Genomic DNA, 19,150 nt, shown 5'->3' with positions numbered 1-19,150 from the left:
CACACCTGGACTTTTGCATGCATGCAAGGATTCCAAACTCGGACCTCCATGCTTTCAGAACAAGTACTTCTTCAACTGAGCTATCTCCCCAGACTCCCAGGTTTGGTCTTTTTTAAAAGTGTCTTGCTATGTACACTAGGATGGCCTCTGACTCACTATGTAGCCCAAGATAGCCTCAAACCTGTAGCGATCCTTCTGCTTCAGCCTCCTATATACTGGTATACGGGGGGGGGGGGGGGTTACACTTCTTTTTAATGTCATGTTTGTTTGTTTTTAAAGACCTGATAAATGATTTCCTTCTCATCTTTGTATGTGTGTGGTGGGGACATATAGAACTGAGGAAACTTTTTGAAGATTACCCAGAGAACTTAATCCATGAAACCTTACTTCTCTTTTTGCCACAAATGGACCATGAACCATACCTTTCTAAGTATATTAGCACAGGAAAAACTAAGCTTCCTATGTGGTGACAAGAAACAAAGGAAACAGAATAACTACTATTTAAAGTCAATGCCTGAAGTGCAAGAAATGAATCGATAAGAGAAACAAACACTTCACGCCCTTCTCACGCTAACAGAAATAGCAACCTTTGAGCAACAGCTTGTTGAAGGAGCAAGCCTAGCTGGTTCCCAAGGTCTTACACTTCAAAGAGAGGGCAGAGGTTGTTTCCACTGCTGTTATCTTTCCCTAAGGCAAACATTGTATTTTCCTGCCTTTGGCACAATGAAAGGCAAGGTGACCACCAGAGCACCTGACCGAGGAAAAGCAAGCTGGGGCCAGGACATAGATCCTAAAGTAAACATTAGTAATGGAGCCATTTAGTGATGGGAAATGATTACAAGTTAAGAGGCTCCCAATATGATTAGCCATATCTGGGTCCATTGTACTATAAACATCCAGTTCATCAATACTTGACCTTACCCACCCACCCCCAACACACACTGCTCTCACCTATCCTGATTTGCTATACAACACTCCTTATTCTACCCAGAATCCAAGATAAATGAGATGAAATATTTGTAGTTTACCCTTGATAGCAACTGGAAAAAGGTATCAGTAAGAACATACTGGGGAAAGAGGTGGCAAATAAAGATGAGAATCAACCATTCTACCAGTTGAAGGAGGCTAAAAGTACAGTTTAGTTGTTCAAACATAAAACCCAAAACCTCCCAAAGTCTGCCCATTGTGCTCTCCTCAAAGGAGTGAGACAGTTGAATAAAGGCAAATTTTTCTAAGTAACAATAATTTTGGCATTACTTATAATCATGCATGATACAAACAGTGAGGTATGGCTATCCTAAGGTAGCAAAATCAATGTTTCAAAGCAATGGTTATGGAACTACATTAGGAACGACCAGAGGACTGAAAAAAAGATGTCCCACGAAAGCCTTCACTTACCAGGAAACTGGCACAGAGGGGAGGACATCCTATTGGGACTCTAAATGAGAGAACCATGGGAGAATGGCAAAGTAGAAGGATCCAGAGCGTCCTAGAAACCTACAAGTAGAGCATTATGATAGGCAGATTTGGGCCCAGGGGTCCCGCTCAAACTAAGGCACCAGCCAAGGACAATACAGGCGGTAGGCTTTGGACCCCTACCCAGATCTATCCAATGGTCAGAACATTCTCCACAGTTGAGTGGAGAGTAGGATATGACCTTCTCACGTACTCTGGTGCCTCACATTTGACCATGTCCCCTGGAGGAGGAGACCTGGTGGCACTCAGAGGAAGGACAGCAGGTTGCCAAGAAGAGACTTGATACCCTGTGAGCATATACAGGGGGAGGTAATCTCCTTCAGGAACAGTCATAGGGGAGGGGAATAATGGGAAAATGGGAGGGAGGGAAAAATGGGAGGATACAAGGGATGGGATAAACATTGAGAGGTAACAAGAATAAATTAATAAAAAAAAAATTAAAAAAAAAAAAGAAGCCAGGTTTGGTGGCGCACACCTTTAATCCCAGCACTGAGGAGGCAGAGGCAGGCAGATCACTGTGAGTTCGAGGCCAACCTGGTCTACAAAGTGAGTTCAGAACAGCCAAGGTTACACAGAGAAAATCTGTCTCAAGAAACATTTTTTTAAAAAAGGAAAGAAATTGAAAAATTTTAATGGTGGATGTCATAGTTTTCTCTAAAACACATAAACAGACATTCAGACCAAAGAAAGACAGTATATTGTGTACTTAGGCTTACTAGAATAACAATGCAATGGTGTAAACATGCAATGAGCAGGTTGAGAAACAAGATAAGGATGGCAATGGAAAGGATTCAAAAGAAGCACTTTATTCATTTGTTTCCTTTTTCCAAAATTATAAATACCCAAAGAAGGAAATTAAGAAAAAAAGCAAGGAGCAAATAAAAAGTCACTTATTATCACTGAGAGTCTGTGGGTCCATTTCTTCCCAATTTAACAAAAGAGGTTTCCAGGAGTTCGCCAGCTAGCACAGAAGCATTCAATCAATATGCATGATGGACTGAGTTCAAATGCTGATGCTGAGAAGAGAGTGCTGCTAGTACCGGAATGGCGAGTAAGCAAGGAAGTCAGGTGGAGTTCTGAAGAGGGGGCAACTAGCAACAGCAGAGGTGGAACAGACTGGCCTCCTTACCAGGGAAAGCACAGTTCAACAGCCTCCTAGCCTGACAACCAAATGCAAGTAGAGATGCTACAGGAAAGAAGGGTAATAGCTGTCCTGTGAGTCAGTACAGGGAAGTGACAGAGAGCCCTGTAACAAGGACCACCACAGCTGTCAGTATCTCTACAATATGATCTTTTCTTTTAACCTAACACACACTACATAGGTACACATATGTGAAAACGTGTGCATGCACTTCACAGCTTGAGCTCAAAAAATAAAAAGTAGAATTTTACTAAACGAAAACAAATGTTAGAGGGAAATTAATAGCAATGCAAGTTGCTATATAAGTGGATTTTAAAAACAAAATAGATTTATATTCTATGTGGCTATTAGAATTCATTATATGAAAATAAGTACTATTGATATTCTATAAGAGCTACTACTATAGCTACATGTAAAAAAGTTTCATAATGATAGTGTGTTCATGCCTTAGAATGGTGAAAAATGTATTTATTTCCCATATCTGTTTAAACTAGTCTGCCACCATTTTCACAAATAATTCAAACAATATGCCTCTCTCCATTCTAAGTGAGCTGATTTTGTGCACAGCCATATTGCCAATTAACTCTTAAATAGTCAAACTGATTTAACATCCAAATAGCCCCCAGGGTTCTACCTAGAAAGCTGCATAGAATTTTCTCTTAATTTGTGGTAAAAGACTTCAATTTTGTACATTTCAGCCATTGTGAATGGGATTAGAATGGATTGAGAAACCTCACAGAAGAAAAACAGCTTGTAGCATTTAAAACTACATAAGAATACAGTGAATAATGTGGTCTTACAAATATCTTATTCCACTCATTCTGGTGGCATTATAACTAGAAAGAATTGTTGAAGAAAAGCCATCTGCTAATATGAATCAAAAGCCACAAAATATTTATATCCTTGAATCTAATCATTATATTCTTGGAGAATTTATCCAAAGGAATCAACTTCAAAGAAAAGAAAATGGACTGAGAAGTCTTGGTAGATTGAGTGCTTGCTATGGAGGAATGAAGACTTGAGTAATCTCAGAACTCTAGAACCTACAGAAAGCCATGCATCACAGTGTATTTCTATAATCTCACTTCTCCTATGACAAAAGGAAAGGCAGGGATAGGAGAATCCCTTAAAGTGTACGGACTAACTAGCCAGGCATATATAGTAACAAAGAGCAAGAGACCCTTTCTGAAATAAGATGGAAGTTTAGGACTGATGTTCAAGGTTCTCCTCTGTGATATATGCATGCCCACATTTGTACCATGAATGCACACACATGCAAGCATGCACATATGCGCGCGCATGTGCGCGCGCGCACACACACACACACACACACACACACAGAGTGATTAAGAAAAGGACAAAACCTAGGAAGAATGTTCATTATAGCATTACCTAGCAGTACTACCTACTTTGCCAAAAATGGAAACAGCCTACATGTCTTTCACAGCAGAGTGCTCAGGCATTGAGAAGAAAAAGGAGCAGAAAAAAAAGGACAGAGAGAATCACAGCGCAGAAAAAGGCAGACCAAACAAGAGTGTTAGTGTGCTGAGCAAGCAACAGACGCTAGAAAAGTGGAAGCCTTTGATCTTACTATAAGACAGGCTGTGTGTGTGTGTGTGTGTGTGTGTGTGTGTGTGTGTGTGTGTGTATGTGTGTGTGTGTGTGTAGGTGGTACCGGGGATGCATTTGTGGAGAACACTTGGCAGGTCCACACAGAGAAAAAAAATGAGTAACTTACGAATTGGAAGCAGCTCCTGACACTTGGCTCAATGTTACTGCCCCCAAAGGAGGCAACTTCCCCCAACTGTCTTGGGATTTGAATCGAATCATGCAGTAGAAGACCCAGCCTACGCTGGTCACAAAAGCCAGTTGAACTTGCCACTTGCTTGAAAAGGTCTATAAAAGGAAGAAGAGAATCATGAAAATCAAAACACTGGAACAAGTGGACATAAGCAGAACCCAATGTACAGTTCAATGCAGATACTACATTTCTCAGTAATACCCAATATTCCCACAGATTGGTCTCACTGTTTTTCTTTTTTATCTTTCTTTTTTTTCTTTTCCTTTGTTGGGAGGCATGGTCTAATATAACACAGGCTGGCCTTGAATTTGTTATATTTGAAGATATCCTTGGACTTCTTATTATCCTGACCCCATTTCCTGAGTGCTAAGATTATACATGTGTGGTTTTATACAATTTTAAGGATTGAAGCCATGGTTTTCTCCATATCAAGCTGAGAGGGATGATGGCTAACTTAGGCAAATAAGATCATATTTCTATAAACTAGGCTAATCATCATTACCTACATATGAAATATGAAAATTTAACTACAATAAAGCCCTGCAAAGAAGCTGAGTTTACATGTATTTTTTTATTTTAATTTATTAATATATGGAGTAGGGGGTCACATATATCATGGCACATGTATGCAAGTCAAAGGAAAACTTGCAGTAGTTAATTCTCTTTCCACCTTAACGATCCTGAAAATCAAATTCAGATCATCAGGGTTAATGACTAGTGCCTTTATCTACTGAGATATCTTGCCAGCTCCACATACACTTTTAAAAGTTACATTTTATTGATTTATTATGTATGCATGCATTTAGAGCATGTGGATGTCAGGAACAACTTACAGGAATTGGTTTTCTCCCTCTACCATATGGATCCTGAGGATGGAACTCATGTTATTGGGCTTGGCAGCAAGTATCTTTACCCACTGAGCAATCTCATCTGCCCCCCTAAATATATTCTTAACACCTGAATTAGTCAAAGCAAGAAATAATCTGTTGGTAATTATTATGTCTATATGATATGAATACTACCACAGAAATTTTAGAATCAAAAGCCATATAATTAACCAAAAGCATGCGAGCATTAGATATTAAAAGATGTAGCAGAATCAGGATTTCCTTACAGAGTTATAAAACCATTAAACTTATTAAGATTACCATGTATGTTCACAGAGCATGCTGTACCTATATGTAATTAGTTCATATTGTGTTATACTATTATTGACTTTCTATGTCTGCCTTACAGTTTTTTATATATATATATATATATATATATATATATATTTTGGAAGAAAGGATTTTACTAGGTATTCAAGGATGACCTTGAACTTGGAAAACTCCAATGGAAACAGGAACACAGGGAGAAACCATCCTTATGTCTTTTCAAAAGACAATACGCCTAACTTACAACAAGTAACTATAATATTCAATAGAGGAAAGCAGTCAGAAATAGTTTTATCCAAATTAATTTTAAAGGGTTAAAAAGCAGTGTTTCTCATTGGGTGGTTTTTGTTTGTTTTGTTTAGTTCTTAGAAAAGAAAAATTCAGTGGGAACTATATAAAATTGAGCGCTACTGTGCTTTGTGTATTTTATGGTTTTCTCTACAAAAATGAGCAGCACAACAGTGTGGCTTTGGAAAAAAGCCATGTCTTTTGTCTCCTGCCTGTCTTTACACCCAATATACCTCTTCATCTATGTATGACTAGTTCTTAGGAGGAAGCCAGGACAAGCTACATTTGTTTAATTCCTCCTAAAAAGATTTCTTATAAGCATTTCAAGGCAAAAATCCTAGACAGTCCTTTACAGTAAAAATAAATGGTGACTTGGTTGTCCAAGCTATCTGTCCTTCAACATTTACTTTTTACTTTAGATTTATACATTTTAAGTAGAAGATCCCAATAGCAAATCAAAATTGTGGAGGGTGCTATTTACCTTTTAAGAAATAGCAGGCTAGCCATCCCTCAAACAGTAAAATGTTAGCCATGTGACAGAATTGGATGTCAGTACAACGTGCAATGAGATGATTATAAAATAAACAATGTGTTTTGAACACAAATGCCTGATAGTATTCTTTAAGTAAGAAGGCACAGGCAATGCATGGATTAAACCTTCACGTTTCTTTTCTTGACTTATACAAAGGGGTTAGGAAATCAGACTTTATCCCCTTGGAACATGTGTTTTATTCAGACACAGTCAATGTAACACAAAATAATACTCAGACTGGAGAAGTTAATCCTCATTTCTCTATTTAAATGCCTTCAATTTAATGTCTGACAGGAAATAGTACAACCGAAATTTTATGACATTTTAAAAGTAGTTCTATATCTTATGCAAGAAGCCTGATGTCAAGTAAGAATGTAATACAATTTCCATCTAGAACGAGGGTAATTAGGCACCATCAATAAAGGAATAGAGTTCATATACATGACTTACATCTGTACTTGTCTTCCAAGTGTGCTTTACACAGAGAAATGATGCCAGTTTTAAAAGACAGGACACGGATCCTCCCTGTTCGTCCCCTATGAAGAATCAAACCAGAAAACAATTACTGGTGCACCAATAAACTGTAGAAACTCCTAGTTAAGGGGAAAAGGGCCTTGGATACAGGAGCTCTGTAGAGCACTGTTTGATTAAGGTTGTTATGAACTTTTTGAGCTCATTATCTATTTGTCTCATGACCTAGAATGCAATGGGAAAGTTTGATGAACCAAATTAATGAATAATTTCCTAATTTTCAACTCTTAAAGGCCCTTACTTGAATTGCCAGAGTAGCTCTACAGAAAATGGGGATAAAATACCCTTCCACTCTTGTACAGAGAGTCACCTTGGTTGAGTATAAGGAAGAATTATCACTGAACACTCGGAAGTTCTGGTTACTAAAGCAAAATGTCAACTTTGGTTGTTGAACGAAAAAAAATCATCCAGCCACTAACTGTTCTCTGTACATCACTCCCAGAATTTCATCAAATCATTGCTAAGAAAATGAGTCATCACTTCAAGTCACAGGAAACAACGTATAAAATATGAATTTCTATAGCCAATGAAATTAGGGCATACTTTATCAGAAAGCATCCAAATACATGCTCTATAAGACATACATTTCAAATAGCCTACTCCTATATCAACATTTCTAATATGGCAATACTTTTTTACATTAGAAAATGGAAGAAAGCATTATACACACACACACACACACACACACACACACACACACACATATTAACACAAAAATTTAACTATGGGTTAAAAAAAGAAAACAAGAATGAACAAACATTTCCATTTTGTAGCAAATGTTTTTTCAACAACTTTTTAGCTTCTTATTTTATTTTGGAAAGTAAATTTATCTCAGAGTTTTGTATGTTTGTTTGTTGGTCAATATGCTCAATTTTCAATTAGTACAACTTATTGAGTCTCTTAGTTAAAGAAAAATCCTAGACCCAAATGCTTTAATGAAATTCCTGATAGTGCAGAAAACATTGCTATTAGGAAAAAAGAGAATCAAAGTTTAGCAGATAAAATTTATACAACAATTCAAGTCTTTATCCTCAAATAATTTTCATGTAGGTTGAATGAAAGTCCTATATTCCGAATCTATTCATATCTCATCTACAACAAAAATGGTGCCAAAAATATAAGGGAAGATTTGAATACAAACCCTTATCTAAACAAATGTAAGTGTAATCCACAATTAAAATCTGATATGTTCAAGAACCAAGTTGATAAGTATATACATTTAATAATGGTTCTGAAACTTAAAAAGTTAATACCTTACCAAAATAACAAAGAAAACACTATGTATGCATATTAACAAAGGAAATAATAGACACATACAACAAAGACAGACGACAAAGTTTTTTTATATCAACTTCTTTAAGAAAATCTTCCTAGATTTCCAAATGGGAACATGTACTTGTTGATATGTGAAATGAGGCACATAATAATTCTGAGGCCTACAAGGAATTCAGTGAAAAATCAAGGCCAATTCCTTCTGTTTCCTTCCTCAATTGTGTGCATTAAGCTCAAAACAAAAATGAGAACTGAAGCTATGTCCTGTGTGCAATCCAAAAGAAATAAATGACTGTTCTCTTAACAACAGTGGGTGATGAGTGGAGGTGCCAAAGTGCAGCTCTGTAAGACCTTATTAAAACACAAAACAACAACAACAATCTTGTTTGGTTTCAGGAGCTGGGTTTGCTATATTTGAGCTTACTTTCATTTTGTATGACTCATCTATTCAGTCTTCTACATAACTGTCCTTCATTTCTGTTAAGACAATTCTGAGCTGATAACATATGTGCCAGTGTTTTCAGGAGCACTGTCATTCTTACCAATGTGAGGGGTTGCTCTAAAATGGATGGAACACAGGTGAAAAAAAGGAAAGAACCACCACTACATGATAGTTCATTCTATTTAAAAATTTGTCTTATCTCAGATTATGGTTGGATTCTGGTCTGACAGCAGTCTGCCTTCTGGCTCTTTTCTTCCTCCTTAGACATAGTCTCACTGTGTAGTTCTGGTTGTCCTAAACTTACCATCTAGACCATACTGGCCTTGTACTCCCAAAGATCCTCTGCCTCTGGGATTAAAGGCTGCACTGCAGCTCTTATTGTTAGCATATCAAATATTTCCAGTTATATGCAGAAATTATTTATCCCAGGGAGAAGACATCCATAGCTTCTAGTACATTATTATCATGGGAATATTGTCATCACTGTGTAAGGTAGGTCCTCTCTTGTCATACGTACGTATCATAAACATTGAGAAGCCAGTTGAGACACATATCCACACAGAGAGGGACATTGACGAAATTGTTGTGCTCTTGTTCCAGACGATCGTAAATAGTAGTCAAACAGTTAATGATCTGCAGAATATCCATGGGCTGGTCATTTTGCTTGAGGTTGTGCTGGTCCAAGGCATCACATGCAGCTGACAGGCTCAAGAGATCCACTGCAAAGAAAACCACACAAAAGCAGAAATGACGCAAAACATAAAACTTCTTTTCACTCCTTTTCCTTTGAGAATACTGGTTGAGTTGTTTGCTACCCTTTTGTAAAGGCCAAACTCAAATTCCACCTTCTTTTAAAGGCGTTGCATTTTCATCTCTCAACTTTGAACTTGATCCGGTTTTACCAGTATTCATAATCTAAATTAGTTTTCAGATCTCACTGGCAGTCCATGAACACACAGGCCCATCCCCTTCCCTGAAATCTCAGAGAATATTTGAGAGTTAAAGGGACCTGTCTTCTAAGCCAGTAGTCATTTCTACCTGAGTAAGGAAAAAGAGGCGTTGCAGCAGAGATTTTTTGAAAGAGATACTGCTATCCCTTTCTCATATTAGTCCTGGAGATCAATGAGATGAAGCTGTATGGTTAGGCTTGTGTAAACTCAATTCCTGACTCTGCATTCATAATCAGTAAGCATTTTTCTCCTTGAAATAGACACCTCACCATCTCTTTGTTGCCTTAACACCAGGTGAGAAAATAACCAACTTCACTACCATAGGTAAATTGCATCATCTAGCTAGACGTCAAACCGAAGGCTCATTTATTTCTCTTTTTCCCTTCAAAGTGCATTTTACAATGTACTTTTTGACACTTATAAGAACTTTCAAGGCTAGGAATGATTCACTCAGTCTGAGGTAGTATTTTAGTTATATGCCAAAAAAAAAAAAAAAATGAACAAAGGTAAACTTCCATCAGCATCATGAAAAGATGCTTTTCTCTAAAGCCAATTTATTAGCCAAATTGAAAACGCAACACTGGTATTTTTTTAACCACATGATACACCTAAGCTCTGATTAGAATTGTCAGTGCATTGAGACAGAGAATCAATGATAATTAAGTGCCTCTCTCACACACCTAAGGGGAAGATGCACTGCAATTATAAATATAACTTCAAATGAAATGAACATAAGTCATTTCACTCAGTAAACAGCTTTCCCAATAATAAAAGAAATGTGCAAACTTAAGGCTATAATGTTATTTTACTAGTTACTCATGGTGAGCTCTAATTAAATATTAAGAAAAAATACTGGCTAATAGCTATGTAGGTTACTACTTATGCATCATGTACTTTCTCTCTTGAAAAACAAAACCAGGATACTCTATGGAGTTCCCCTACAAACAGGAAGATCAGACAGCAGAAGCAAGAGATAGTTTTCATTATTTTTCCCTCCCATGAGTAAAATTCTGTGCTCCTGTCCCATACACCAGTGTTGCTAAAATATCTCAGGCTAACTTCCCTCTTACTTGCTTACATATTTTATTTTGCTAAGGATGGAATTCATGATCACACATACCTCTACTACAGCTTCTTTGATATTAAGATACAACCCTGTGCTGCTTAATGTCAGGGACAATTTTTGAGAAAAACATCATTAGGTGATTTAATCACTGAGTGAACATCATGGAATACAACTACACAAATTAAGATGTATACTGAATTACTAAGCGGCAGATTGTAAGATCACTTTATACAATGCTCCACTGTGCTCTAAAAAGAAAGGAATTTTTTTTTTAATGAAATCTAAGACTGTGTAAATATGGAAACAGGAAGCTGGCAGACTGCAAGGTGTATCAGAGTCTGATGGAACATATAATGAAGGATAAAAAAATAGCAACGCAAGCAGGCAGGAGGCCATACAGAAAGGGAGGCTAAATGGGGACTACATGCGAGGCAGTAGGGAGGTACAGGGACATAGTCCTAAGAGTTTCATCATCTCTTTTATTTGCCTGATTTCCTGAGAGCACAACTGCTTGAGTGAACTCAAGGGATCGGATGTTCTCTTCTGATCTTCAAAGGCATCAGACACACATGTGGTTAACATAGATATATGTAGGTAAAATTATCATACATATAAAACTTCAGAAATGTAGCATGTCCATTTTGGTATTGAAAGGATAGAGTAGATTTCTCCCATACACCAATTTTCTTAACATATATCTTTATATATTGAAGGACGCTATGAAGTTTTCCTATTATTTTCTTATTTGTTGCCATATACTTTAATTGTTATACATATTTTGTTTTTGCTCCAAGGCTATAAAAACAGTGAGTTTTTACACTCACTTTTTATAAAGTGTCTAATGATCCCATGTAATGGTAACAAACAGTGAAATTACATTAATTTCATTTTATTGGACCTAATGTCAACACAGGTGAATAGGTAGGGGAAACACACAAGAGTAAATTTAGAGTATAAATAGCTCCAGAGAGGAGTGAGAAAATTGCTCTGAAATAACAGGAGCACAAGATGACACAGGAGAGAAACACTTTGTAGCACTCTCTACTAAAACCAGATGTGGTTAACTGTAAGGCCAATACATCACAGAACACGAGAGAACACATTTCCCCAAACAATCATAGCAAACAGAGAAACACAACTTTGTTTTCATGGAACAATTTTTAAAACCCTTCCATTTAAGCAAAGAGAATGAAACAGATCAGCAAAGAGGTGAGGAAAGAGTTGTAGGCCATTGAAATGCCTCTCTGCCCCCCCCCCCGTCTCTCTCTCTCTCTCTTTCTCTCTCTCTCTCACATATACACACACACACACACGCACACACACACACGCATGCACACACATGTGCTCAATGTTCAAACCAAGCCTATTAAAGACTACATAGATGTTATTTTGGTGAAACTTTAAACAAAATTATGAGCTTTTCTGCAAACAACCAGCAGATTGTCTTGTGAAGCTATACTTTTCCTTGAAGTTAACATTTTCCATGATATAAATATATACTATAATTTGAAATAAATGTACACATGCACAAATGTGTTTGTGTGTGTGTGCATGCATGTGTGTGTGTGTGTGTGTGTGTGTGTGTGTGTGTGTGCATGCATGTAAGAGCATGTGGTGCTCTTAAAGAGGACCTGGATTCAGCTCCTATCACACACATAGATGGGGACTCAGAACCATAACTCAAGGGATCGGATGTTCTCTTCTGATCTTCAAAGGCATCAGGCACACATGTGGTATACATAGATATATGTAGGTGAAATAATCATACATATAAAATAAAATACATATTTTTAAATTTTTTTCTTTAAAAACTCCTGGAAATGTGTTTTTCTAAAGATCTGATTTATTTTTAATTATCTGTATGTGTGTGGGTATGTGTGTGGGTATGTGCATGTAAGTGCAGATGGCCAAAGGAGACAACAGCCAGATCTGCTGTAGTTGAAGGTACATGTGGTTGTAAGCTAACCAATATGGATGCTGAAACTTGTGTCCTCTGCAAGAACAGTATGTGCTTTAAGCCTCCTCAAAAATACTTTAATGGAAAAAGAAGCTACAGCTTCAGCATTATTAAAGGATAATACCATGTGGTGGTGTGTTGGTCATGCCTAATGGTTGTGAGGATAAAAAGAGGTAGAGAGAGGAGAGAAATGACTAGCCTTCTAGGGTTATTTGCCACACAAAAGAGGATCTGGTTAAGTCTGGCCATCTCTTCTAGGCTCAAACATCGATTCCATAGTGTACATCCTGTCACTGGCCAAAGGAGTCCAATAGACTCCTTTGCCCAGACATCACAGACTATCTTATATCATCACACAACTTTCTTATCAAACATGGAGAAACTGAGCTGGTATCTAACTAGAAGGTTCTTGCCTACTGACTAATGTTTCTTCTTGTGCTGCAACCTACTTCTCATGCTACTAAAGAGAGAAGCAAACATCAATTTCACCAAGCTACAAGACTTGCCACCTACAACACAGATTTGCTTGCAAGACAGTAGTGGCAAAACATTATGGGAATAACTAAACTACTTTTTAAATTAGATTTAAGGACCATTCATGATATGGAAATTCATACATGACCCTGCTAATGTGGCCAAGAACCCTAGACTATATAGGTATAGATATAAGAGAAAATCCACCACTATTATTCTGTTAAAGGACTATAGCAATAAAATGTTTTCTGATAACATATTGCTATGCCAATAGGTCAGTGCCTCACTCAACACTCATCAGAGAATAAGCAAATCCTTGCAGTAGATGTATATTAACAGAAAGACCCACAACTGGACAATGTAAAGAGAGGAAGAGACTTTGGAGTGGTTAGCCCTAAATGGGGTATCTTCATCAAACCTGGGCTCGGGAATTTATTTAGAAGAGGTGGAAAGATTGTAAGAGACAAAGGCGACGGATGACTATAAGCAAACAGTGTCTTCCAGACACAACAGTACTGAAACACATATGAACTCACAGAGACTGTGACAGCATGCCTAAGACTTGCAAGGGTTCAAACCTGACAAAAATCCCAGCATGGAGGAAAGGGAACATAAAGTCCTATCCATAACCAATTAATTGCAAATAAATAAGCTATCTGTAATTAATACCTGCTGACAAAGGGAGAATCCATTTTCTTCAATGAAATGACACTGGGTATATCAACCAAACTCAAGAGCAGGCCCTATTCTGAGGAGTAGTTGGTCAACACAAAATCACCTCCATGGGATTTTGTTTTGTTTTCTCTTTTTTTACATTTTTATTAAATATTTTTACATGTATATTTATATCATTACACATATATACAGTAAACTACCTACAACAAGAAGAACTGTGAAACAATCAGGATACACACACACACACACACATATATATGTTACATTCGTAGTTTTGGCTATTTGTACTTGGCAGACTTGAAGAAAACATCTTTTCTATCTTGGTGTGTCTAAAATTCTGAATGTAAATCAATATCATATCTCGTCATTATCAACTTAAAACGTTTATCTAGACCTAAAAACATCTTAACCCCTAAACAACTAAGCTTAACTGAAAAACTAAACTATCTGGTCTTCAACCCCATCAGAGACTTGAGAAGGAATAAACTCAATTACCTGAGTATGCCGGGAGTGTAGGTTAGTAGCTTTCCAAATGAACATCTGACAGAGAGAGTTCTCTACCTGAATAGTCAAACAAAATTCTCTATAATGTTGGAGCTTCTTCTTCAGCCTTCTGGCCCAATATATCTGACAGCCATGTTTGTTAGGCAGGAACTATTGAAGACTTGCTTACCCTGTCTAATTTTCTTCCTTTCTTTATTTTTCGTTGTTTTTCCTGTTTGGTTTTTTTTTTTTCTTTTCTTGAGAAAGAGAGAATGAACACGAAATTGGATGTGGAGAGAATCCAGGAGGAGTTGAGGGAGGGGACAGAATATGATCAAAACAATGTATGAAAAAAATTAAGAGTGAAAAATAAATACATACGCAAACATCAATACTGGGCCTTTCTCTAGAAGTCACAAAGAAGAAACTAAGAAAAGTTCTTTATTTGTTGCACCTTTCACAGAATTACAGGTGCTTAGAACTATTTTAAAAATCTATAAAATGACATGGAGAGGCAGAATTATGGTAAGAAAAAGAGGTCTTTACTGACTTTAGAGGACAGAAAAATCCATCTGAATGCCATACTAGTAAGTAGTGAGAGAAAAAAGAAGCACTGAAAGTTGCTGAGTGAGAAAAAACTCCTGTACTCTGCACAGAACCCCAAGCTGACAGGCTAAATACTATGTGCTGATGCTCATTAATGGTGTGAGAACTGAAGAGCCCGACTTTCCTGGCTCAGGGAACAGAAGGCACATGACAAGAGGAGATTCTTGCTGAAACTATATCATATATTTCCAAAACAAACATTTTGAGTGCACGCAGGATGGTGGTAGAAACCAGGAACCCTAGCACTTGAGAGGTCAGAGGATCAGGAGTTCAAGGTCAGTCAAGTACATAGGAAATCTGAGCCCAGCTGTGGCTACATGAAATGATGTCTCAAACAACCAACCAAAATTATTCAGTGTAGGGGTCAGCTGGAAGAAAGACTCTCAAGTGCTTGCCACAGGTGCCACTCTTGTGGAATGTGCGATGGAGAGAAGGGAAAGATGGGGTAGATGGTGGAAAGATGGGAGAGAAAGCAAAGCAAGGGCTTCCTATACTGTGGAGAAAAGTGGGACTAGAGACTCTGCTGGTGAGGTTTAGGTGGATGTGAGGAGCCTGCACAACACCTGAGGCCATGGTAATGTCTTTGCTGGGCTAAGCCATGTCTGGGTCTGTGGTCCTGCTGCAGTTGGAATTTGTGTTAATGTGTGTTATTCGAGTTACCACTAAAAGCCAAGTGGGTGTCCATGGTCTGGGCTTCCACAAGAGGCCATGTAGATGTCTGAGAGCTGTGTTGCTCTGGGGGTATATGTTGATCTGTGAGTGGTCTGTGCTGCCATCTGAGGCCATGGGGACAACCAGGGCCCATGATGCTTCCTGGGGCCATGTCTGGGTCCTATTTCAGCCAGGGTTTATGTTGATGTCCCAGGCTGCTATTACCAGCAAAGTCCACACTGACATTTCTCGTCTGGACTTCCATCTGTGGCACTGTGTTGAGCAGGCCCCAGCCCCTTGCCTGGGCAGCACAGTAAAGCTAGCCCTGGTGGCAAAGGCTTGGGTGAGTCCCCCTCACACCCTAAGGATGAGAGAGAAAGAGGGTGACAGCATAGTATAGGTCCTGGTGGCACGGGGGAGGATGTGCCAGCTGGGGCAGTGCTGGAGAATTCTCCTTGAGCAGGAGAGAGGCTGACCAACTCAGCTATCACTTTGGCTCAGATCCAAGGCTTTGAGTTGCCCTCCCCCATTATATTCCCCACCTATGAACTGTTAGAGCTCGTGAAATGTCTGTCCTGCAGATCCAAAGCTGTAGGATCTCCATGACATGGGACAACAACAGGATAACTGAGAGGAGTCCTGGTTAGGATCCAGTATTGATGGTGGGCTATCATCGAGATACAGGATTCCTAAGCAAAACTCTAGGTTGTTCTCCTGGTTTTCCAAAGTGCTTGTGTTCACAGCAGTGGCTCTCGATGGAAGAAACAAAATGTGCCTTGGTGTGGCTCTTATAAAGAGTCACTTAGTCTCTGGAGCATACTGTGATGCATGCAGACAGTAGCTGTGAAGCATATCTTATTTTGGTGTAGTTGGTACATGGTATCTTGATCATAAAAAGAACTGTAGATTTGCAAACACCATTTGGCTCCTGAAGTCCCTCCTAACAACTGAATGTCTACCTGCCACTATTATTGTAGTCAGTGTCAGAACTGAGAGCATCTTCAGGATTCATAACCCATTCTTAACTAAAATAGTATTAACTAACACATTACATAGAAAGAAAATCAGTGAATAAATTGTTGGTGCTTGTTGGCAAGCTACCCTTAGCTTGTAGTAGCACAGGCTTTGGATTTCATTATGGTTGAAAATGCAATTTTCTAGTAGAGTCCAGAATAAGAACTCCAACTGAAGAAGTTAACATAATGCATTAAAATGGATCTGCATATTGATAATAGTGCTGATGAAAACTGTAATTTCTTGGCTGAATTAGCAAAGGCTAAAGGGAGAGCAGAATCTCCTTCCACTGACTTTCAAGTTCTCTGACCCATGGTGGAGCTGCAAACAGAGAAATCTGAGTAAATATTACCTCTGACAGATGGGCTACTCCCAGGGGACCAAATTACAACTAAAAAGATAATTCAAGGAAGGGAGTTACTGGTATCTGTTCCGTCCATCACAGTTTTCTATTTGATGGATGCCAAACCAAGTACTTCCTGGCTGATCTATAATACAGTCTCTATCGCTGGCAATATTGCTAAGGTGGTTACTTTTTGTCAACTTAATACAAGCTCGGGTCATCTGAGAAGAGGCAACCTCAGTTGAGAAAATGCCTCCATCAAATTAACCTGTGCACAGGCCTGTGGTGAATCTTCTTGATTAATGATTCATGTGACAGGACCCAGCCCCCTGTGGGTAGTTCCACTCCTGAGCAAGTAGTCCTGGGATGCATAAAACAAGCAAGCAAACAAACAAGCAGACTGAGCAAGCCAAGGAGATCAATCAACCCAGTAAACAGCATTCCTCCATGGCTTCTGTTTCAGTTCCTACATTGAGTTCCTACTCTTAGTTACCTCAGTAATGGACTGTGACCTTGGAGTTAAAAGATGAAACAACTACCATGCCCAGTAGCCTTTAATCATGGTGGTTAGCACAGTAACAGAAATCAAATTAATACTATGACAAAACAAGAAAATACAAATATTCAAACTTAACTACATAAATTCCATAGGCATCTATGGAATAGATTATTTCTTTCCAGTATTAAGCCTAACTGAAACTGTAATAAATGTTTGGTTTCCTAAAGGGCCGAATAATCCAATCTCTGGTCTCATTAGAGCGACAGCTATTGCCCTTGATAATGGACTAAAAAGAAGCCCGGAAATGTCTTATCTTACTACCATCAACAAGGACCAACACAGTGGCTAAATCCAAAGGAATACACATGTACATTAGGGGGCTAAGATTTGGATTAAAACTATCAGCAAAGGAAAAAAAGAGAGACTGATGTTGAGGGTAAGGAAGCCACCAAGTATGTCTTTTTTTCCTAAGAGGAAATATAATGCAAGATTGGTAAATGTGAGAAGGAATACTCCTTTAGCTTTGACTCATATCCTCCTTAGTTGAAAGGTTTCATTAAAACTTTCACCCTTTTAAATAACTAAGAAGTGAGGAAGCTAGGAACGGAAGAAATAACACGAATGAAGGAATGATAGCTCTGCCTGTGACTCTCCCTTCATGAAACAGCATTAAATATGACTCTGTCTTTTGACTCTTGATTCATAGGATATATTAGTTTTTAAGCATCTGTGCTAGGAAGTATACCATAAGAATATGTATGCAGTCAAATATTGAGAAGAGTGACTTGTCACAATCTGAATCAACACTGTGGCCATTAATTATGACAATGAAAATTTAAGAACAGTATTGAGGATACAGTAAAAGGTTTGCATGCTGCATGTTACCTGTTTAATATTTTATAATATTTCATTAATTTATTCATATTACATCTCAATTGTTATCCCCTCCCTTGTATGCTCCCATTCCTCCCTCCCTCCTGCTTCCCCTTATTCCCCTCCCCTATGACTGTGACTGAGCGGGACCTCCTCCCCCTGTATATGCTCATAGGGTATCAAGTCTCTTCTTGGTAGCCTGCTATTCTTCCTCTGAGTGCCACCAGGCCTTCCCATCCAGGGGACATATTACATGATGAAAACCTTTTCTGCTCTATTACTGTGTGTATACATCTATAAGTGGGTGGGGGGATGAATTGAACACCTGGATTACAGAGGCAGTATTATGTCTAATTTGGTGGGGCTACCTTCCTTAGAATGAAAATCAGAAGATTGAAGTTTGATTTTAATCATGGAAATTTTTGTGGCATTCCTAAGCTACATCCTACGTAGGAGTGACTATTATGCCTATGATTTTAGCCTGGAAGAGAAGGGATTTTTTGTGCATCAATTTTAATTCATTTTAAAAATATTAGTACATTTATTTAATTTTGTCAAGTGGAGAATGCCTGTGCCACAGTACATGTATGGAGATCATAGGGAGAGTTGGGTCTCTCCTTCTGTTATGTGAGTCCCCAGGATAAAACTCCAGTTGTTGGCATAAATACAAATGCCTTTACTGGCTGATCCATCTAGCTGCCCCTTTCCAGTTCTTTCAATGTTTATCTTAACAAAAACAATACATTTGGTAGACAAAAGTACTGGAGCAGGTGAAATAGAAGACACTTGTAAGTTGCAAGGTTTGCATGTGAATATAATAGGTAACTACTTTTTTCTTCTTCTAGCTTACATTGCACCTTCCAGCACTATGAAAGCCATCCCAGAAAGGGATAAAGCTTCAAGGTCTGTACCAGCTTGATTT

General features: G+C 38.3%; 1 protein-coding gene across 17 annotated transcripts in view; it reads right to left on the bottom strand.

The window, feature by feature from the left end:
• Nucleotides 1-19,150, bottom strand: part of Dmd (dystrophin) — a 2,465,896-nt gene that overhangs the window by 88,377 nt on the left and 2,358,369 nt on the right. For all 17 annotated transcript variants that reach the window (XM_051140917.1, XM_051140916.1, XM_051140911.1 and 14 more), the window contains 3 exons: nucleotides 9,155-9,356; nucleotides 6,843-6,928; nucleotides 4,356-4,513 (listed from right to left, as the gene is read on the bottom strand). In XM_051140917.1, coding sequence (XP_050996874.1) covers nucleotides 4,356-4,513; nucleotides 6,843-6,928; nucleotides 9,155-9,356 — 446 coding nt within the window. The remainder of the gene's footprint in view (nucleotides 1-4,355; nucleotides 4,514-6,842; nucleotides 6,929-9,154; nucleotides 9,357-19,150) is intronic.

This window comes from Acomys russatus, chromosome X (assembly GCF_903995435.1).
Source record: "Acomys russatus chromosome X, mAcoRus1.1, whole genome shotgun sequence".
NCBI classification, from domain to species: domain Eukaryota; kingdom Metazoa; phylum Chordata; class Mammalia; order Rodentia; family Muridae; genus Acomys; species Acomys russatus.
The sequence above is the reverse complement of the archived record's forward strand: the minus strand, read 5'-3'. Positions and strand labels throughout refer to the sequence as shown.